Genomic DNA, 23,401 nt, shown 5'->3' on the forward strand with positions numbered 1-23,401 from the left:
AGTCGTTATTTATGGTTTTTTTTGCTGAATGACTTATTTCCAAGAAACCTATGAGCACATATCTGGTAAATACAAGATTTAAAGTGGTGCTTTGGTGCGATTCTTCGTGGAGAAATTCAAGTTAGATCTGTAGATTAAATCAACTAATCAGTTAGTCGACAAAATCAAATGAGTGTTAGTCAACTAAGAATTTCTTTGGTCGGAGGACAGTCCTAAAAGGTAGTAAACGATAACTTTCATATAAGAAACCTCAGCTTCACTGTGCATTCATCTTCCTGAAATAAGGAGGATTACACTAAAATTACATTTCCTCTGATCCCCGAAAATCCTACAGAAGAGATGTCATTGAAAACTAAAAGAAATTTTAGATAGTGTTGCATCATAACCTGTAAAATCTTACTAGCAGTTACAGTAGAATACATATTTGTGACTGATCCAATCGGTTCAACTACCATAAAATGTAATCCGACCAATCAGATTAAAGTCGGTCTTATCAGGGAGCTCTAATAGGGAGCTCTAATAGGGAAGTGGAAACAGGAGAAAGGGAAAGACTGATGAAAGAGAAAGCATTTTCTTGCCATTTTTTGGGAGCAATATAAATTAAGTTACTGTCTGAATACATAATGAGGGAGAAAATGAAAAAGCTGAGAATATGTGTATAGAAACAGAAAAGCCCTCTGAGGAAAAAAAGATAGAAATTGGTGAGCAGCAGAGAGGGAGGGATAATGGTAGTGAATTTATGAGAGACACTGACAGAGAGCAGATGACAGCCAGAGAGGAGACGTATTGTAGTGGTCCTCGAGGCTTAACTATGAAGAGGGGAATCCTGCAGCTACTCCTGGGGGCATGTGGACTGTGGGCATCGTACTGTGTTATTATGTGTATTAGCATGCATGTATGGAGGATCTGTGAAACTACGTAGTTGTGTTTGGTTGTCATCTGTTCAGATTAATGCATTAAATCCCGGGATTGGTTTATTTGGCCAGTGCAAGACCAAAATCACCCAATTAGAGCTCTGTGTACACAAAGCTGAAACACTATCCTATCCAACTTTCATGAGAGGAGCTCATATGATCATCATTCACTCAAACAGATATGTTCACAAGTTGTGACATTTACTAACTACTACTTCTAATTATCTTAACAACCGTGGGTAATGTCATTTAAAAAAAGTGTTATTAAAATATAATAATAGAAGAGTTGCAATGATTAGTTGCTTGATTAATTGGCCGTTTGACAGAAAATGACTATTTTGATAATCAAATAAACGTTTCAGTAATTCTCAAGCAAAAATGCCAAAGATTTGCTGGTTCCAGATTCTCAAATGTGAAAATTTTAAGCTTTTCTTTGTCGTGCATGATAATGAATACGGCTGTCCTCGACCAAAGAAATTCTTAGTCGACTAACACTCATACGATTTCATCGACTAATCGATTAGTTGATTTAATTAACAGATCTGGGAAACTGATTTTCTCTACAAAGAATCACACAAAAGCACCACTTTAAATCTTTTGTGTTTACCAGCATGAAAAAAGCATAAAAAACAACTAATCGACTAAAGAAATCTCAGTCGACTACCAAAACGACTGATTAGTCGACTAATCGACTAAGAAGGGGCATCCCTAATAATGAACTGAACATCTTTGGGTTTTGGACTGTTGGACGTATAAAACAAGACATTTGAAAACATCATCTTGGGCTGTAGAAAACTGACTTTTCATAGACGATACGATTAATTGATTAATCGACAAAATAGTTTAATCGGTAATGAAAATAGCTGTTAGTTGCAGCCCAAAATAATAGTTAAGGGCAGTAGTCCTTACACCTAGGCCTTACAGCACAATAATTAATTTACATAATCTGCAAATACTAATTGTATCGGGGTTGTTTAGAAATGTATTTTAGCTGGTTTGCGTTCCATGTGAGTACGCTAGCTGTATGTGGACTCTATTTATGTACTAGTGCAAACAGCGCTATGACAGGAAAACATGACATGACAGGACTTTTAACAGCACCATCTGCCTTTGGCTGCAGATATATGGTGCTGTTTATTCACATCTTAGCACATGCATAAAATAATATCATTTTCCTATTCGGACAAGCCATCTCTCCATTCGGTAAGGCATTTTTGCACCACTGTGAATTGGCACAGATATTTAAAGATTATGAGACAAGTAACTCACTGAAAGGATAATGATTTACCTTCATACCCACCAATTCACATACCATTTCTATTCACCAACCTTTTTGCTCCTATAGGGCTGCTTTGCCTACATGAGCAAAATCGCATGTGTGCTTAGAAACGCCCAAACTGTACTGTGCATAAGACCTAGCACTGTGTGCAGGTCACGGTCAAAGAAATCCTTATCTCATCTGGTTCACTCCCAGAAGATGCCACTAAGAAGCACAGCGATGTAAAAACAAATCTACAAATGCCTCAACAACCAGTAAATACAACTGGGAGGAATTGTGTTCAACTAAAGCTGCATCAGAATCAGTGACACCAGCAATATAATAGTGCATTAGAGTACAAATTGTTAAAAGTCAATTTTGTACCCCTATTTGTACCCCCAAAAAATACAATAATGTAACCCAAGTGATCAAAAATGTATCGTTAAACAATATTGAGACACCAATTTCCCCTGTACCATCAGTGTGTTTCCTCAGTAACAGTTGCTTTTAGTTCAGGATGAAGTGGTACAAAACTCTAACAAAAACTATCAGAAAATAGTTTATACATTTGTGGTGGATCAAAGGATACACATCTGCTCTCATCGGGGCCCATTATGTGTCAGTACTTTTAAATACAAATATACCAGTACTCCTATTTTTGAGTGTGCAACTTAAGACATACCTAACTCACCCACCCAAACACAATACACACATACAGCCCGGCACTGTGGCTGGACTGAGCCATCTCCTCTCTGTCAGTTCTATTTAGCATCAGGGTGTCTGGTGTTGACACTAACAGCCTGCAGAGACCATCCAATCAATAAAGAACTAGATATAGCATACAACTCAGATTGATTAATTGTTTCTGGCAAACTGGAACCAATTCAATTCTTGCCATGAAAAAAACATCCCAGGCTCGCAGGTGTTATGCAACATGTGGTGGAATGGCATTCAGGATAGACAGAGTGCCAAAAACACTGCTACCCTCCCTAGAGCAAACAATTGATATATTCAACTATACCAAACTTAGACGCTACACTCTGTCTTGACATACACTCTGGAAACCTCTATGTGTGTGCATCCAAAGGAAACACATGAATCAACTGTGGCCTTCTTGCATTTCGCCTATTTCAAATGAAACACTGGGAACTTTCATTTATTTACATAACAGCACAGAGATGGGTATTGTTGTACTTACTTCCCAGGACAGAAAGTTCTGTACTTGACCGTGACATAGAGTGAGTGCGTCACACACATAAAAGTGCTTCCTGTAGCACTGTAAATGACGTTGTTATGACTTAGAGAGTAAGGATGGGGATTATTTTTTTATTACTACCGACAATTCCATGAAAAGACGCCCAACAATGAATTGGCCTACTTCCATGTATATTCTGCATAGCCAAAGTCTGATAACAGTGGTAAGTATCTTATGCCTGTAGACTTTTATTGTCAAGAAAACATTAAAAAAACACATAATGAGCATCATACCACAGCATTTGGGCGATATAGCCTACTTAATTACTTACAATGAACATTGCCGGTGTAGTTTACTGTAAACACTGAACCGCCTGCCTGACATGGAGCTACTCTTCTGTGATTAAAAATGGAGTGGCAGAGCCATTTTTCAAATAAACTACTTTGGCCATGTTCATTTGTATAAAGTAATATGTCACCTACTGCAACTATTTAACTCTTTAATGTGTTTACATCATTTCTGGAGCTCCGTGGTGCAGAGGCTTAAGCTATGTCTGTCTGTGGTTATACAGACGATACTTGTTCCTATAAATTCATTGCTGGTTTTGGTCTCTTCAGGGGATTTGTTGATGAATAAAAAAAGATAACATACCAGCCTTATCTTATTTAAAATTTGAAACTAGATTTTAGTTAACCAAGCTCTTACTTAAACTGCAATAAAATATGTGGTGAAATGTAGGATTTGAGCAAGAGTGTCATCAGTTGTGTATGATATCTTTACCTTCTCCTTGGTGCCGGACTGTGTGGTATCAGACCTGGTACGGATGGTAAATGGGGATGCAAGCCTCAGCAGGATGCCCGGGAACGAAGGCTCCATCTTGGGTGAGACAATCTCAAAACAGTCCCTGAACGAGAGGTTCCGGTGAGGCTCAATGCGAGCCTGTCTCCTCAATCCTTCTCCAAGCTGCAGTAGCTCCATGCGAGGCCCCAGGACGAGGTGAAACGGAAAGGCACGGCAAAACGTGGCCAGGCCGATGCGCAGATCAATGGGGTTGTTGGAGAGCAAGAGAGGGGGGCGTTTACTGCCCACCGAGGCAGTATTTGGGAGGGAGGGGAGGGAAGGAGGGGATGTCTCCTGGATTTGGAAGGACAAGCAAACTGTGGGAACAGAGGTTGGGAAAGGAGAGGGAGGGGACGGGGACGAGGAGGGTGAGGCAGTGGGGGACGCCGTCGGGGTGGGGGTTGAGGAGTCACCGTCTGTGTGTTCTGTATCTTCGTTGGGCAATAAGGGAGTTAGAGGTGGCACCTCTTCCACCTCAACTTCTGAATGATAGATCCGCCTGGCAACAGCTCTGATAAACCCTGGCATGACCAATCCAACAACAGGGGCAGGGTTGAAACAATGGAGAAGCAACACCTTCCCTCTTTCTACGACTTTGTCCAATTTTCTTCTCCCTTTCTCCTCCTCGTAGGGGTCCTTGCACTGGAAGGAGGGGCTCTCAGATGAGGCACGGCGCCCCGTTGAGGTGCGAATGTGTTCCAAAATCGCGTCGAAGCCATTGAAGAAGTCCTGGAGGTTGCCGCCTACAGCCCGAAGCACTCGTTCATTTTCTTCAAAGCAGAGGCCGAAGAACTCCTCTCCAAAATGCTCCCGCAGCTCACAGAATGGTACTCCTGCGAGAGAGAGAGGATGGAAAACACAGATGTCAGCGATGCAGAATAGCACTCTTTTGAGGATACACAACAATACACTTACCCTGCCCACCTGCACATAATCAAGTACCTACACTGACAAAAAAAACCTACATATGAATAGAAGCGATATGATTGAGAAGACATGGTATCTTGGTTCACTGTCTTTCAGTATTATTTCTCAATGCAGAAATCTGCTCTCGAACACTCCTAAGTGTGTATAATAATTTACCGTTACAGCTGCCTTTGAAACTTAATGTTACCTCTGCTCCATGATATGTTTTGACCAAGATTTAAATTCAGCAAAAATAATTTGAAGCATATCAACCACAGAATAACAGTGTTCGAAGTAATCAAACATCAAAGCCTTGCTAAAATAATGAATATTGATAAGATCAAATAATCATGTCACATGCCTACTAACTGAATAATAACTGAGGAAAAAAATGGGATTAAAGGATTATAGCAAAATTAAAACTGACAGTACATAATAAATAAAACCTGACATCACAAACTAGAACAAGACCAGAAAAATCCAAAAATGTGCAAGAAAATAAACACAATTTGGAAAGCATTAATAATGACTTAACTATACAGACTTGCAGAGAGAGAACTTTAAACAATGTAATGCAAGAAGTGACACTGATTCTTAAGAACACCTGTCAAATTAGCATTAATAGACAGATAATATATGACCATTTACAACTTCAATTGACATAGTGCCCCCACACATGAAACCTTTACTTTTGGTATTTTGGTAGCTAGGAGTGCACTGCAGGTGTGTAGGCACAGTGACTGCAGTGACTACAATACAACACCCTGTCAAAACCTCACTTCGCCAGCTCAAAGACAAGAGGCGTCGGCAATGACGTGGGCATTTTTCCAAACTATTGGGGTGAAGAAAGGTGAAGCTTATGTTTTTTTTTTTGCAGGATGGCTGGACTCAACCATTTGGACAAATGCAGGACCTTAGATATCAGAGTTTAAAGTACTCGTTCTAATTGAAAGGAGTCAGCTGAGGTGGCCTGCCTTGGCAGCAAGGCCTCCTGGACGCCTCTCTGTGCATGTATTTCATGCGCATCCAACTGGGAGAAGATCCCTAGGCAGATCCAGAACATGCTGCAGGGATTGTGTATCCCATCTGGCCAGGGAACACATCGGTGTCCCACAGGAAGAGCAGGATGACGTGGCTGGGGAGAAGGATGTCTGGGCTACTTGCTTAGCCTGCTGCCGCCATGACTCACATTCAGATTAGCGGCATTAAAATGGATGGTTAAATGGATAAACTGCAACTAGTGAGCTCTGCTTTACTCGCAGAATGCACATGGAGGGCTGTATCAGGTAGAGATGATTTACCAAGTTGCTGCCTTTCTAAAAACAGGTGATTCTACTTCACATAGATTGTAAGCATGGCGGAAAGCTGAAAAGGAGAGTGATGGAGATAAACAAGAAGATGACTGAAGGACAGAGAAGTTAACAAACACAATGGCAGTAATGCATACGGTGGTGATAGCTATGCACAACAGAATAACAGGACGAGAAGGAAGTAAAATACTGTAGATAAGAGGCAGGAAGAGATCTTTGTACAGAGGGAGGACAAAGATGTGCCGAGTGACTCACCGGGACAACGTGTGTGTTTGTGTGTTTTCATGTTAGGCCAAAGAGACAGTGTAAGCCTCGAGAGTGAGTCACGCAGTGTGCGTGCGTGTGTGTGTGTGTGTTTTTGCAGTTGTATATTTGTGTCTGAATGCACACTACCTAGTCCATGATACCGTATTTCCCTTTTCCATTAAAAGTGTCTACAATGTGTTTCAGAGGTCTGACCTCTGGGGAAATGGCTTTGTTTGATTGTGTAAGTGTCCACACACACACACCTGTAAACAAACAACACTGATACTGAGGGACATGCATGGAGGGAAAAGATAAGCAGTGCCTAAGTGTGTGTCGTGGCGTGTATAAAAATAACACAGTGCAGTACAATCGATCCAAAGCAACAGCATAAAAAGAACATGGACATTTACAAAGGGATGAAAACTATATACTAAATACACACACTCATCACCACATCAGTTCATATGCAGAGGAGACCACACTAATGAGTCTCACTGTTTCACATCTTATTTTACTTCACATACTTACCCAGTATGGTGGCCATGTACTGTAGGATTTGTAGGACATCTTCTTCTGAACCAGAGTTTTCTAGAAATGGGCACTTCTCCTCTCTCTTCTCTCTTTGCCTCTCCTCACTGCCAACTTCCTGACACCTGTCAAAGACACAAACCAAACACTCAGGGTAAGCCATGGTTAGCCATAGAGATTTTTTCCTTCCCGATACCGATTCCAATACCTGAACTTGCAGTATCGGCCGATACTAAGTACCAAACCAATACCAGCGAGATAAATATCTTCGTCGCTTTTGAGCTATCTTTGTGGAATTTATCACGTCGTTGGAATGTGGTTTCAACGTTTGCTGCTGTGGTTCATGCTTTTTTTCCCCCTTTGCCTTTGTCGTCTCGCTCTCTCGTGTAATGTGTCTTCAAATGTTTTATTGGCAACACTAGTGCCACCCCTCGAAACGGAAGCCTTACATACTGTACATATCACCGTTTTACTTGTTGGATTTTCCACTGTGAAATATTGCCAAATGGCTGACATTTTCCTCGCTCTGACAACCGTTACCGTTACACTCTCCACTAGCACCGCACTGTTGTTGTTTGCTATCGTCACTTGACATACTCCCTGCAATCAGTTCTTCTTCGCTGCTCTAAAACAGTAGTTGCCAGTGGCAGCCAGGATACATCCAGGGCGACAGCACAGTGAAGGCTACTGTTTTGGAGCGGCGAAGAAGAACTGATTTCCAGTTAAACAAATTGATTCCTTTCTGGGTAAACAGAAAGATCGGTGCATAGACTGGCATACTCACTGATACCCGATACCGGTATCGGAACAATTCTAGTTAGCCATGAGATCAGAAAATAAGAAGAGCTAATAAGGTGCTCCTAAGCTAATGAACCTCCATCTCATCCTCTCAGGACATACCGTGGATGATTTTGTGTGTGTTTTTTGTGCTAAAAGCCATCAGACTGTATAATACTTCACTACAAACTATTCTGTCACCAGTTCTTTAGGATTATTTCTTCAGGGGAAAGTAGATCAATTAAAAACTCTTGGCTGTTGTGGGTTATTCTGAATGACAGGGAGTTTTTTTTCTGGAACTGCTGATTTTCAAAAGCCATTTTCCACTGCAGTGAGCAAACTAAATCCCATTCAATACCATTTTGTTGGGATGGTGGCAAAAATCTCAGAGACATCTGCATGGACCGTTAAGGTTAAGTGAGATTATACTGTATACATTGATTTGTGACTGGGGTGACCTGACACTTTACTAAGCCTGCGTAGATTCATATGTGCTGGTCACTGAGTAGATCAACTGAATCACAGCTGGAGAACAGAAAGGCAGGGAAATGTGCCCAAGGTCACCTCCACCGTGTTAAAAAAGGGAGGAGAAAGTGATGCTCTTTCACTTCCAACACTGATTTGTTTCAGTCTGTGAATCAGACTAGAGGCCACAAGCTTCATTTCTAACCATTACGCCACGACTACATGTACTGTCCAACAAAAGGAACATCATTTGCTTTCCGGTTGCTTTTTTGGATTCATCAATGCCTTCATTGTAAAGCAGACTAATGTGTGTCAATATTTGATTTGCTTTAAGTAAACCAAGGGTCAGTTCCATTGTACATAAATCAAATGGAGGAAATTGGAGTGGCAAAAAGTCGGGCCAAATGTGAAGGAGAGTGGACAGAATTAGAAAATCGAGGTCCCAATGCGGTATCCATATTTGTATTCAATATGTGCTTCATGGACAATGTTAGTACATGTTGTGCCTGGCTAAATCTTCTCTACTGAGTTTTGACAGGGAGGGACATTGAGAGAGAGGCAGACACAAGAGGAGAAGGAGTGTGTCTGTATATGTGTGTCTGTCTGAGTCTGTGTGACCGAAAAAGACAGGGAGGCTGGGAGGATGAGGGGTAGCAGAGAGAGGGAGACGCTCAGAGGACTGAACTGGGGTGTGACAGACAGACAGACAGACAGAGAAGTGAGAAAAATAAAGGCAAAGGGGAGAAAATGAGTGATAGACAGCCAGTGAGCCGCAGAGATTCATAAAAGAGGACAGGAGTCAGAAAGAGAACCGGCAAGAGAGACCGGCAGCAACCCAGAAAGACGGTCTCACCTGATCTCTTGTTGTCTGTAGAACTGTAGAGTTCGCTGTAGAGCCTCCTGAACGGTCTGTGTCTGCAAGAAGAAGTGAAAATATTAGACAAGCATATGTGTTATTTGTGCACATTTGCATGCATTTAAGCGTCAAAACTGCACACATTCAGTAATTCCCAATAAAATCATTGAAATATATTACACACAAATTGGAGGCTTCATTATTTGGTGGTGTAAAAAGCTAACATAATGATAGCGTTTATAGATGAGGACACTTTCTAAGTAAATCAACATATATATTTGGTTATGGATTCATGGTTATTGCTGTAATGACCTGGTCATGGCCAGACTTCATGCACACCTGGACCATCTGAGCAGACGAAAAACCCTGCCAAAGTATCATCTGAAGCGTTATTTGCAGCCAAGACACATTCATATTTAACAGGCCTTTTTTCACAGAAGACATTTTGACATGTCATATAGCAGGAAAAGCACAGGGTTAAATAATCATATTAATGATGATTCCATGTAGTTGCTTTAGTTTCAGGATCCTGGCATTGTGCATGCTGGCTCACTGTCGCGGCTTACTGGAGCACTTGAATAGAACAGAGCCATCGTTAATGTTATTAATAACACTTGTGCTTTTCCTACTATGACAAGTCAAAATGTCTGCTGTGAAAGAGGTCTTCCATGGCGTAATTGCTGAGAAAAACTACAACTACTGTCATCAATTTCATTTTATATTTGTTAGTGCCATATAGAGGAGTTCTACTAATAGCCCAGTCTCCTTGGAAAAAGATAATTTACCCCCATCAAAACAGATCTTATTTGCATTTTGTAATTAATATTTCCTTTCCTTTCTGTTCTGCAAAAAATAATTATAAAGGACCCATTATGCTTTTGTGCTTTTTTCCTTTCCTTTAGTGTGTTATATCATTTTTCTGTGCATGTAAAACGTCTGCAAAGTTGCAAAGCCCACGCAAAAGGGAGTTACTCTCCCCCACAGACACACTGCTCCTGAACTGCCTGAGTCCTGCCTTTTCTCCCGTAACATGGTGATGTCACCAAGCAGTGGGGGCAGGAGCTTCAGACAGAGGGTGATAAGAGGTGCTGCAGCACAGCCGGTATGAGAAAAAATAAAGCATTTTTTTTAACATTAAAGCATGTAAACATGTTCTAGTAGAAACCCAAAATACACGTATGTCCCTGAGAATAAACATAATAGGTCCTCTTTAAAGTTGACAATAACAGTTTCCAGACGACCATAATGCACTCCTCGATTGTCTGTGTGCCTGTGAAGCTGCCGTATTTTGCGTTACTGACAGCCTAAGCTTAAGGAGGCGGGTCCAATGTGATTATCTGTGATACGGCTCAAATGCATGGCTGTAGTGACAATACTAGAACACAGTGTGCCAGCTGGAGAGGTCATTCTGAGGACTCCGCCCACTCTGGACAGACACAGGAGTGATTTTGTGTCTGTTTATAAAGAGACCGAGAGAGAAAGAGAGAGAGAGAAGTGAGGTTGTAGAGCAAAAACATGAGACAGTGAGAAATGAGAGTGTGTGTGCAGTCAGAGAACAAATCTACATATGTGTCAGTCAGCAGGGGTCTTAAAAGGTGAATGCAGTTCATTCACTATCAGGTTAAATAAGAATTAGTCGTCATATTGTGGCTAACAAATGTACCAGTTTATGTCCATATCCTCAACAACAGACAATACTGTAGCAGTCAGAGCCACACCTGCTGATACAAAAATATCTTCACTTTAAGCTACAGTGAGCCGTCAACTTAGCAACAACAGGAGCAAGATGGGCACTGATAAGCTAAAAAATACCCCGTGGGCCACATTTTCACAGTCTATTTGTGAGTAAAAACTCCCCGTCACCTCTCTATTCCCCACGTACACGTTTGTCGTATGTTTAGAACAGAAATGGTGTTTTCTCATGACAATCCCCCTCTTACTGTGTCCTTGATTCAGCTACTCATTTACCACAGAACATGCACATTATAGTGTGTGCGCACACAAGATTCCTACAACACGACCAAACGCGGAGGCACTAGCTGTTATCAGCCACACATGCACACAATGTGCAAACATACTGTACACATACATCATCATTAGTCTGCATTGTTGCAATCGCAGGCATGTTTACTGTACACACAATTCGATACCCCATCGGACATAATCTAAATCAGTCGCACACACGAACCTGCTTAGATATCTAAAGGCTAGTAGATCTCCTGGTTTTTAGGATAAACACATCTACACCGAGAGGATTTAATAAGGACAAAATAAACATAACATGGTAAAACAGAATTAATAATTTAAATATTTTCATGTAACTGAATAGATATTTTAAATTCATGGTAAGGATGATCGTGTGTAGACGGGAGAAATGGCATGTAAGGGAAGATTAGAAAAACTACATTTCAGGTCGAGAGTTTAAACTCAAACTTTCTCTTTTAAGACACACTCTCCTCTCCTCCTGCTCTTTCTCTAGTTCCCTGTGGTCTTTATCCAAACCACTCTGTCTCTTTTGTTTGCTCTGTTTCTTTACCTTGGGAGGGGAGCAGAATCTCACCAATCCTCGCTCCATTCCTCTTGCTCTGTTGCTCTGCATTGCTTTCTTTCCCAGTGAGGTTCAGTCTTACTGTACTGTATGTGAACCTGCCTCTCCCGTCTGTCTGTGTGACGGATTCCTTCCCCCCTTTTTATTGCATCTTCCTCCTCCAAATTTCCATTAGCATGAACTGGTGCGGTCTATGGTCACAGAGCAGTGGGTACCGGTGCTTCAGCGCAGTTGGAAAGCTGCCACCACTGCTAAAGAGGATAGAAACTCATACACCAGATGAGACCCTGCAAGATAAATCCCAGCATGAGACGCATCAGGCCTCTCTGTCAGGGAGGAGGCTAGTAATAAAGCAGGTACAAAGAAAACAATTCTGTTGCAATCTGCTTTGTATCAGGATTTTTGAGGCCAGGAAAAAGCAGATGGCCGATGTACTTCTGCGGCAGCCTAGTCGGCTACTTTTGCATATGCCGTTTTTAATAAATCAGTCACTCCGAATTTAATAATTTGTAAGAGAATATCCTGAAGTATGATTAGATTAAATTAGATTAGATTTCCTTTATTGTCATTGTACAGGTACAACAAAATTGAGTTTGCAACTCCCCATCACATACCCGATGCATTAAAGGACATCGGGGACATTTTCCAATAGAACATTGGAAAATGTTCTATTTATTTACAATGGGCGATGTGCTGTTCTGTGGCGTACAGTATGACTGGCCAGGATTACTTCTGTTGCGCATCTCGTACATTGTTAAATGCCACTCTTGCAAACCATTAATGTCAGTGCATGTTCTCGGGGTAGTGTGCGATTTTACTTCATGAATGGATGTTTACGTGGCTGGATTATTTGGAAGAGAGAACGCCAAATTGGTACAGTAAGCAAGTTAAAGTAACAGTGAAGGATTTATTTTCCTCCCTGTCTGCCTGTCTTGTATCTGGGACAAAGAGTTGATAGTGTTGCGTTGTATATTCGAGAGATAACTTTTTTTCTCCCCCTCTACCTTGACTTTGTGTATGGAGCCTCAATGCAAAACGGTGATGTACGTCCCTGCATAATCGGCCATACCGATTAATCAGTCTGCCTCTAATTGTCAGCGGTATAATGCAGCTGAGCATGGGACATGGATTTGGACAATTGTATCTGCAAAATGAATGTAAGGTAACGCAAAATAGATGCATGACCTAAACAGTTCAGTGTGCTATTTGTCACGATAATGTTGTAATTATGCTCTGCACGGGGGTTGCTCGGATACGTTGGTGTGGCTGTTTCTTTTATACTTTATGTATGGGACAGGAATTGCGAGTCAACGCGTAGTCGAGATTTGGGAGGTGTGCGCGTCGACTCCTCTGCAACATACGGTTATACATAACACTCTTCACTGCGTTGGTTCACAGAGACGTTTATGTGTGCCTTCGGAGAAGGATAATTCCATTTTAATTAGTGAAGGGAATTCTTGCCACTTGGGGAGACAATTATGTATTTTTAAAATCAATAAGAAGGAAAACATGCAAGTTGTAAGCCTTTCAGTACATTAATAACAACACCGAGCCTTGGTTACTTGTCTCAGCTTCAATATCAACTGTCCAATAAATGCAAAAATGCAGCGATTTATTCATAACAAAACAATTTGATTTATAAAGAAACAAGCCGAGTTATTTCAAAATTTGTGAATCATGAAATGATTTTCATTATTTGCACTGATGGTATAATAGATTGCAAATTGCAATGAAAGAGACATTTTTATATTATCACTACTTTATGCAGACAAACAACATGTTTTACAATCATTTTTGCTATATTGATTGTGTAGTTATGGCGTGTTGCTCATGTCACCCTTCCAAAATATATACTGGTATGTTGTTTTCTCCTCTGGTAGTAAATGAAATCACTTCAACAGGTAAACTCATTCAAAGCGGAGTGGAGAAATTTACATGAAAACAGCCAGCATGTGTACACAAACAGCACAATGACCAAACTGCGCATTTAACTAAAAGCAAGTTAGAAATACTCTGTATAGTCACTGGTCCCTGGGATGTGGATTTACCAGCAGACACACATTAGCACACTCGCACAATTGTCTCACACTTTTCATATTTGTGGCCAATACTCGTGGCCTTTTGATCAGTGCCATGGGTCACTAAGCTAATGGCCACCTTCTATGTGTACACACGAAACTGAGCGAGGGAGAGGGACAGAAAATTAATGTTTGCACACATGTAAATGTGTGTGTGTGCGGTTGCTTCTGGGTCAGTGTGGTCAGGGTGAAGACAACCACAGAGAGCTTGCTCTGTTCTCTCTGTCACGGTCCATTGCAGTCAACAACAGACACTGACACTGCACGCAGCCACTGTGTGTGTGTGCGAGTGTGTGTGTGTGTGAGAGAGAGAGAACAAAAACGATGATAAACAATGATAGAGTGGATATACAGTATACAATATGTGTCTATTAGCTAATTTGCTGGTGTATGTTCATACTTAGCATTATTTCCTTTTATGGCACCATCACTAAAAATGTCTTTAAAGCTGTTTAAGCTGCTCTATCACAGTCCAGCCTAACACACACACAAACACCCTTCAGACACTGAAAAAAGACCTTGGACATTTACCCTTTCCCTGTCCCTGTGACCAAAGCACAACACCATAATGACCCTGACATATTTAGATAAAAAAAGGCTCCACTAATGATACCCAACTGATTACTGTAATTGCACTTGTAGGCAAACAAAATCATACTTGCACGTACACTCACACAGCTCCACAGTGCTAGATATCATCATCATCGAGTGTTATACAAACCTGTCTTTAAGCGTTCCCTCTGCCCTATTTTTTCACAGATCTATTAAAGATCAGGGCCAGTAAGAGCCTACAGCTGAGAGCTGAAGTTGGCTCTCAGTGGTCCTCTCCAATATACACCAACTTCAGATTTTTAGCTGTGCTGTTGAATTTCATTATTTTTGCGAGGTTGTGTGTGCCGGGGCAGTAAAAAAAAAAGGCTGACAATCACTGCTCTCCTATATCGACTTCTCTGCAACATCTACAGTATTTCTCCCAGGAATGGGACCACAGCGTCTGAGCAATTGCGATTTGGAGAAAGCTATTCCCACAACCTCCTGTAATCTGATGAAAACACACACAGCAGTGCTCTTATTGTGTGGGGAACCAACATAAATAAACCTGGAACCCAATGTGAGCTCAAAACTCCTAGATTAGAAGCAATGAGTAGAGCACAAAAACTGATGGAGTGATGGAGTACTGTACATTGACTGCGGATCACTTCTGTTTTATGGCTTTATTTTTCATTTCTTCTCATGGACCATAGCTGTTGCTGTTGCTTTTCTTTGAACAAGACTAAAGAAATTTATAGACATAGTGTTGATGAAGCATTAAAGCTGCAGTAGGCAGTTTAATTTTGGCATCATTGGGCCAAAAAATCCATAATAACCTTTCAGCATGTTGTAATTCTCATTTTGCTCTGTTTTTGTTAGATTAGATGTGTAAATAGGCAGTTGTTGGCTAAAATGTTGTAACCATAAATATTTGATAATATGTAAAAAAAAATTCACTTTGTATTTACCAGAGTTTGTCAGTTTTAAATAGGGCCAAAAATGTATGTCACTGGTTGTAGGCTACTTTACATTTTTACGTGATATTGGTGAGTTTTTATCCTTTGTAAAAAAAATTAAACTAAATAAATAAATAATTAAATAAAAGAAAAGAAATAGGGCTGTCAAAGTTAATGCGATAATAACACGTTTACCCAAATTCATTCTAACGGCAATCATTTCTTTAACGTGTTAACGCAAAATATTTCGGAGGTTGTAGCGGGCTCAGTTTTAAAACTGTCATGGCCATTTTTAAAGGGGTCACTTGACCTCTGACCTCAAGATATGTGAATGGAAATGAGTCCCATGGGTACCCACGAGTCTGCCCTTTACAGACATGCCTATTTTATGATAATCACATGCTGTTTTGGTCAAGTCATAGTCAAGTCAGCACACTGACACACTGTCAGCTGTTGTTGCCTGTTGGGCTGCAGTTTGCCATGTTATGATTTGAGCATATTTTTTATGTTAAATGCAGTACCTGTGAGGGTTTCTGGACAATATTTGTCTTTTTTTTTTTTGTTAATTGATTTCCAATAATAAATATATACATACATTTGCATAAAGCAATCCAATTTGCCCACTCCCATGTTGATAAGAATATGAAATACTCGACAAATCTCCCTTTAAGGTACAATTTGAACCGATAAAAAATGTGCGATTAATTTGTGATTAATCATGATTAACTATGGACAATCATGCGATTAATCACGATTAAAAATAAAAAAATAAAAACATATTTGACTGAATTCTGGTGTCTGTGGATATTGCCAGGTAATCTCTGTTCACGCCAGAAGAAAGTTAACTACTAAACTAAACTAGGTCAGATTGTTATCCTCACATCTTTGGTATGTCGGAACCACAAAGCAGTCAAACAATGTCAAGGTTGGAACAAATTAGTTCGCTCTGTCAGTCATTACATTATTATTATTACATTACATCACATATTAAGTTAGATTTTCTTATTTGAAGCCACCAAAGCGCAACATTTCCTTTTGCAGTTATACAGGAATTTGACTTCCTTCACACTTTGACCAGTATGTTATTGTTGCCCAACTCCATAACAGGGGCCACATTACAGGAGATGCAATAAAACTGATTTAACCTACCATCACAAATAATTATGCTATAGCAAATGCCCTAATCACGCGTCATCTATCACAATTGCACTCTGTTCTAATAGCTGGTTTATTACATTACAGCCTGTAATACAACGGCGACACACAGAAACAGGCTCGCTCGTCTACCTCTCACATCATTACATATACACAGACAGAGCAGAGCATGGGCATCTCTCTCTCTCTCTCTATCTCTCTCTCTCTCTCTCTCTCTCTCTCTCTCTCTCTCCCTCTCTCCCTCACAACAACATATTTATTATATAATCTGCCAGATGATTCAGGCTATCAGAATTGAAGGATGAAAAGAGGCTTTTTTTTTCATAGACAGCACAGCACTGATATGAGAGAAAAGACATTGTCTGGGATTTTGGACAATCATAGCCTGTGGTGGAATATAGCTTGAATGATCTTTGTGTTCTTCCTCAACTTTGGAGACAGCTGTGTGGGATGGAATAAATGCCTCTGGCTGTTTGGTCATCATATTGACTGATTCTTAAAAAAAAAAATATTGACCAACAGTCATTGATTTGGTCTATAATGTCCAGCTCTAAGTGTACACAGAATGACAAACAAACTAATACATTTTAACCGATTTTTAGAAGAATGCTCTACAAATACATGGTAAAACTATTTTAATTTAGTTATGTCCTCCTGAGACCCAGCCCATTGACATGTGTCCTCTGTAGTGGACATTTTGTCCACATGCATATCCTCTTACTCTTTTGACTTACTCTATCAACCCCTGGTGTATTGTAAAGAGGACATCATGGGCTTTCCAGTGAGATGGCATGTGGGTTTTTTTTAATCAAGTTGAATGTATTCTTGGTTTAATATCACTCTACGGCCATAATCTGTTCATTTTTTTAGTCTTTTCACACTGAAATGGTCCTGTGGTCCACTACAGTGGACATGCTGTAAAATAAAAAATAAAGTTCAAAAAGCCTAAATTGTAAGATTTTCTTTTAACCCTAAATAGGAAGGAAATCACACAAAAAAAGTAATTGGAAGACACTTTTTTTTACTCGGTTCCCAGGAGGATATTGCATAGGATTCATATAGGACCCTTATGTAGGAGATGCCTTTATGAATATGGCACTATACAACTTAGGGGATATGTTTTATACACTGTAAACAATTGCTGTTAATTTAAAGCAGGATTTCAACAGTATTAACCTGTTATTGCTAAAAACAGTGCTTTACTGTTAATACAAAAGAAAACCTGTTAAATTACGCTCAATGCATTCTTAAAAAAACAGCACTTTACTGCTGATCACCTGTCTAAAGTATCATCAGTAACAGTTTCGTGCAGTATTTTTTTTAATTCTGGGACCTGATCTGCACATGTGAAGCTTGTACATTGTACATGATTGTAAAATCAGTGAATTAGCCTTATTGCTCTTCACTCACATGTTGTTATGGTTTGCATTCTGTGCTTGTAGACAGCTATAGACAGACATTTTGGGAAAAGTGTCAACAAGTCCTAACTAGTGCCTTTAATTGTATTTAGTGCGACTATTCCTATGTCTGTAACCTGCTAAGTCTATTCATCTAGGTAAAAAAATAATGTTTATTAAAATGTATGTAAAAAATAAATAGTGCATTAAAACAAATCAGTAAGATAATGTAAAAGAAAGGTGAAAAACAGCTATATACTGCAAAATACTGTGAAATTACTAAAAAAATACAGTTCAAACTGTATTTTTCATTAACCCTGCTGCCAGTTCTTTACTGTTATTTTACTGGGAAATTCTTAACAGTGCAGGAGATGTCTTTATGAATATGGCACTACACAACTTAGGGGATATTTATTTATATTTTTATAACACTGAGCTGCAGGCCTACCGTGGGTGATGTCAGTCTCCTCAGGCTCTCCCCCAGCGAGTCCAGGTTCACCCGTCTCCTCCTGGTGGCCCTCTTGTGGAGGGGTCCACCAGGCTGCTGCTGCTGCTCCGCCGGGCACACCGGCCTCTCGGCCGGGCTGCGGCCGTTCCAGAGCGTCGTTCTGCGGGCTGAGTGGAAGGAGGAGAAGGGGCAGCCTCGGTTCTCCTCCGCCGGCGGCTCCAGCCCGCCGTCCCCTCCTCCTCCACCGTCTCCCCCGGGGCTTTCCAGCCCGCAGTCAGAGCCCACCGAGCTGCTGAACGACTCCGAGGAGATCTTGCGCGACGACGAGGACATTGTGGTGGTGGTGGTGGTGGTAGTGAGGAAGAAGAGGAGGAGGAGGATGGTGATGGTGACAGTGTTGAGGATGGTGATGATGCTGCTACAGTCGGTTCACGTCCACCTCTACGCCGGGGAGTCATCAGATAGTGGAGGGGGTGAGGGTGGGTGAGGGTGAGGAGGGGGGTGAGGTCTGTCTGTGTAATTATGTATGCATATGAGATGTGTGTGTGTGTGTGAGATAATGCCAAGTCTATGTGTGCATATGAGATGTGTGCGTGTGAGACTATTCAGCTTGGAGAGAACAGGAGCACTAACGGCACGCAAACATTTATGTAAGGGGGGAGGAAGAGGAGGAAGAGGAGGAGGAGGTGATGGTGGGGGTCTCGACTCTTATAATAAACCGTCCTCTCTTATAATAAACCGTCCTCTTATAATAAACCGTCCTCTCTTATAATAAACCGTCCTCTCTTATAATAAACCGTCCTCTCTTATAATAAACCGTCCTCCTTTACTCCCTGACAACAACAAACACTCTCCAAATAAAAAATAAATACAAAAAAATAGAGAAACCCTTGCAACTATTTTTTTTAGCTGTTATATATGGTGGACTCTTGACGCAACTATGCTGAAGTAGACATCAGCCTACCTGAACTGACGAAATTGCAAAAAGGTCGTCAAAAACAGACATGTTTGGTCCAGCGCGCTGATTCCGACACATGTTCCTCTCTCACACGCGCTGATTATTTGGGGCATCTGGTTGAATGTGGCGTCTCCTCTTTTTCTCCCCACTTTGCAGAGGGAGAGAAATTCCCAAAGTCACGGCAGATGTGATGACAGCTCCCCTCCTCTCTTCTCTTCTTCTCCTCCGTCCCTTCTCCTCCTCCTCCTCCTTGTCCTCTGCGACAGCGCGTCTCCTGTCTGTCTTCCAGATGACCGTCCTCTCATCATTCCTCCATCTTCCACTTGAATACTCCTTCACCACTATACTGCTGCTGCTGCTGCTCTGGGCTTTTTGGTTTTGTCGTATATTTGGTCGTCGCTTTGAGTGTGCGTGCAGGCAAAGAGGTGTGCTGCTGGAGTGGAGGTTGCGCGAGATGTGGCACGAGGAGCGCGCGCGGTGTCAGCCAACAAGCAGCACGCACAGGTGATGTCCTGAGCGCTCTGCCGAGCTCGCGATGTGAAGTATACGCACCAGCAGCAGCACGCTGTTGTGCGTTTTAGTTGGACAATAAACCACAACCAATCAGAAGATGGAGGGATAGATGGATGGATGGATTGATAGATGGATGGATGGATTGATAGATGGATGATATAAGGATGGATAGATGGGTAAAAGGATGGATAGATGGATAGAAGGATGGATAGATGGATAGAAGGATGGATGGATGGGTAGAAGGATGGATAGACGGATAGACGGATAGATGGATAGATGGATAGATGGATGGATAGAAGGATAGAAGGATGGATAGATGGATAGATGGATGGATATATGGATGGATGTATAGAAGGATGGATAGACGGATAGATGGACGGATGGACAGACAGACAGACAGACAGACAGATAGACAGACATATAGATAGACAGATAGACAGATAGATAGATAGATAGATAGATAGATAGATAGATAGATAGATTCTCTGGGTTAATTTGGTAACAACTATTTTATTATCATAATTGGTGGCATTTACAGTACTTAGGGCACAAATAAGGCACATCCTCGGTGTCATGAGTCCAAATTACCCCTGCCTAAAATAATTTACACTAACCACCAAAAACTATGGCCTGTGAATTTTTTAATAACTTCATTTTTTTTTCTATCTATTTTATGTATATATCTAGCTTAACAATTATATTTTCCATTTATCCTCCTTTGGTCTAAATGTTGAAATGCTGTTTAAAACCAAAACCAAATACCTTTTATATATTTTGATTTATTGTAATATTTTTGCCCAGACACAATACTGAAGACAAGTCCTCATAGTCCTCATCCCCAAAAGTCCCACATTCACTGCATGTTTATACTATTCTTGCATTTATATTTAACACACTTCTCAGAAGCATTTTGTATTTTTTTGTATTTACACTGTGGTTATATATTGCATGTGTTTGATTCACATATTTGTACATATTTCTTATATTTCAAATTTCTTATTTTTTCTTATTTTTATTCCCTATATATATTGTGTTATATATTGTAGCATTATGTATCATTTACATGTTACATACTCCTTTATTTCTATTTTCTTACATTTCTTTAAGCTTTTATACAAGAGCAACTGTAATGTCCCAATTTCCCCCCGGGGATCAATAAAGTACTTCTGATTCTGATGACTGTGTCAAGACGTCACTTTAGTCTTTAAGTCATTTATATATTAGTTTATATTGTGCACATGGTGCATATTCCCAAAGTAAATATAGTAAATAAAGCAAGCTGACACACCGTATAATATAATATATATACAATGTATTCCATCGTATTAAAGGGATAGTTCGGGTGTTTTGGAGCGGGGTTGTATGAGGTATCAGTAGGTGCATTACTTACAGTAGGCTAGATGACAGTCGGTGTGCACCCAGCATTGAGAAACAGACAGGAGCACCGGAACCGGACCAAAGCAATACAGTGCTGTGGACGGGGACGGCAGAAAAACGCATTTTAGCCACCTAAAATAAAGGCTCACCTTAAAAAAATATATATATCTGTTTAAATGGACGGTATATTTTGAATACTTTCCGACGCCGAACTGAACTGAAAGTGAAATGTATCTATACTCTGGTGGCTTTGTAGAGAGCATGGATAAGTTTAACTCTCAGTTCAGTCCCCGTCGGAAAGGAAAAGGAAAAGGCTGTCTGACGGTAAGATAAAGCAGCGAAAATATTCTAAATATAGAGTACACTTAAACAGATATCGATATTTCAGGTGAGCATTTCTTTTAGGTGGCTAAAGTACTTTTTTCTGTTGTCCCCGTCCACAGCAGTACATTGCTTTGCTCCGGTGTCGGTACTCCCGTCTGTTTCTCCAAGCTCGAGGCGTGCCGACCGTCTTCTACTGTAAGTAATACGCCTACTATGGATAAGTACCTCATACAACCCCACTTCAAAACACCCAAATTATCCCTTTAAGACTCTGAGATATGGTTGAAAACTCTAAAGAAAACAAGCAAGAGGACCTTGAGTCAAGATTGTTTTGACAAACTACTGTTTCCAAGGTCTAGAATACACTTTCATGGAGCATGCTAAAATCATAACAGCTCACATGTGAACAGATCCATCTCCATGGCAACTGAGGTAACTCCATCCGCTGATGACGACAGCGTAATACGGTTAAAATTGCATGGAGAAAAGCCAAATGGGCCTTCATTATGGATCGTTTTGTCAAATTATTATTCCAGTATAGGAGTACTGGTTAATCTCTTGGACTCTGCACATAATTCAGCTGCCATGTGTTGTGTGCAACATACTTAATGAGAATTTGCAGGTAGCATGCGAGGGTGAGGAGGATCAATAGGGGTCCAGCAACAAATGGTTGCCCCGAGGCCAACTAACACATTAATCCGGCCATGTCTGTGGGGTTACATCAGGTTATTATATTCCTGTTTATTTCTCCATAGTGTCATTTACAGTTTCCCATCACGCTGACATCTTGGCAGGCGACAAACAGCTGATTGTTCCTCAATTAACTAACAGGAAATGGCAATTAAGCAATATCAACAGCACAACAAACAACAGTCATGGCCAATAAGCAAAGTTCATGGCAATGTGCCAAATGTGTCCAACATGGGCATTCAAGGACACATATGGCTCCACAGGCAGGTAATGGAGCTGGCAGCAGTGGTTCCACGCTTGTTGCCTCCCATCAGAGAACAGAGTGATGTTCATGTCTGGCACTAATCACGGCCATGACCTTGACCTCGATTGGCAGAGCATGTCTGTTCATTGAGGGCCTCAAAGGGACAAGCAGAGAGAGAGAGACAATGAAACGGACATGATGCATCATGCAAGTGCATGGATGTCCCCACACGCGCGCGCGCACACACACACACACACACGCACACACACAGTGTAATTTCCTGGAGGTGTCTACTAATTCATTTGACTTTCTGGAGCAGCATGACCCCAATACATTGCATAGAATTTAGCTCCTTCTCTCCCTCTAACACACACCCACACACTCTCTTTCTCTCACACGTAGCCTGCACTAACACACCGCACACACTCTAACACACAATCTCTGTCTCTCTTTCCTTATCTGGTCGCTTGCTCTCAGCAATCAGTCTGCCGTCCATCAGTAATAATGTGGGCATTTAATAAAGCCAACACCGCAATGGAATAAAATACTGTTACAGCGAAGATAAGCCCACTAGCAGGCAGCCATCTATAGCTGAGTGCAGACAGGGCAACAGCTCAGTAACTGTGCAGTCATGGAATAAGAATAAAGGGCACCTCCTCTCATTCAATGGGTACATCTGACATGGATGACATACAATTTTAATAACATTGCCATGGAAATGAAGTGTGGAGCAGAGCAGACCCTGAGTCTCTGTGGCATTGCTCCTTATAACTGAACTAGAGCTGCAACTATAGAGTGATCAATGACAATCGATTAGTTGTCAACTATTAAATTAATCGGCAACTATTTTGATGATTGATTTGAGTCATTTTTTAAGAAGAAAAAAA

At 40.9% G+C, this 23,401-nt stretch overlaps 1 protein-coding gene across 1 annotated transcript in view; it reads right to left on the reverse strand.

The window, feature by feature from the left end:
• The window catches only part of gucy1a2 (guanylate cyclase 1, soluble, alpha 2), a 45,188-nt gene extending 25,253 nt beyond the window's left edge, over window positions 1-19,935 (reverse strand). Inside the window, exons 1-4 of the mRNA XM_074641865.1 lie at window positions 18,409-19,935; window positions 9,293-9,354; window positions 7,198-7,322; window positions 4,148-5,040 (exon numbers count right to left, since the gene is read on the reverse strand). Coding sequence (XP_074497966.1) covers window positions 4,148-5,040; window positions 7,198-7,322; window positions 9,293-9,354; window positions 18,409-18,741 — 1,413 coding nt within the window. The 5' untranslated portion in view covers window positions 18,742-19,935. The remainder of the gene's footprint in view (window positions 1-4,147; window positions 5,041-7,197; window positions 7,323-9,292; window positions 9,355-18,408) is intronic.
• Window positions 19,936-23,401: the final 3,466 nt, after the last annotated feature.

Source organism: Sebastes fasciatus, chromosome 7 (genome assembly GCF_043250625.1).
Source record: "Sebastes fasciatus isolate fSebFas1 chromosome 7, fSebFas1.pri, whole genome shotgun sequence".
NCBI lineage: Eukaryota > Metazoa > Chordata > Actinopteri > Perciformes > Sebastidae > Sebastes > Sebastes fasciatus.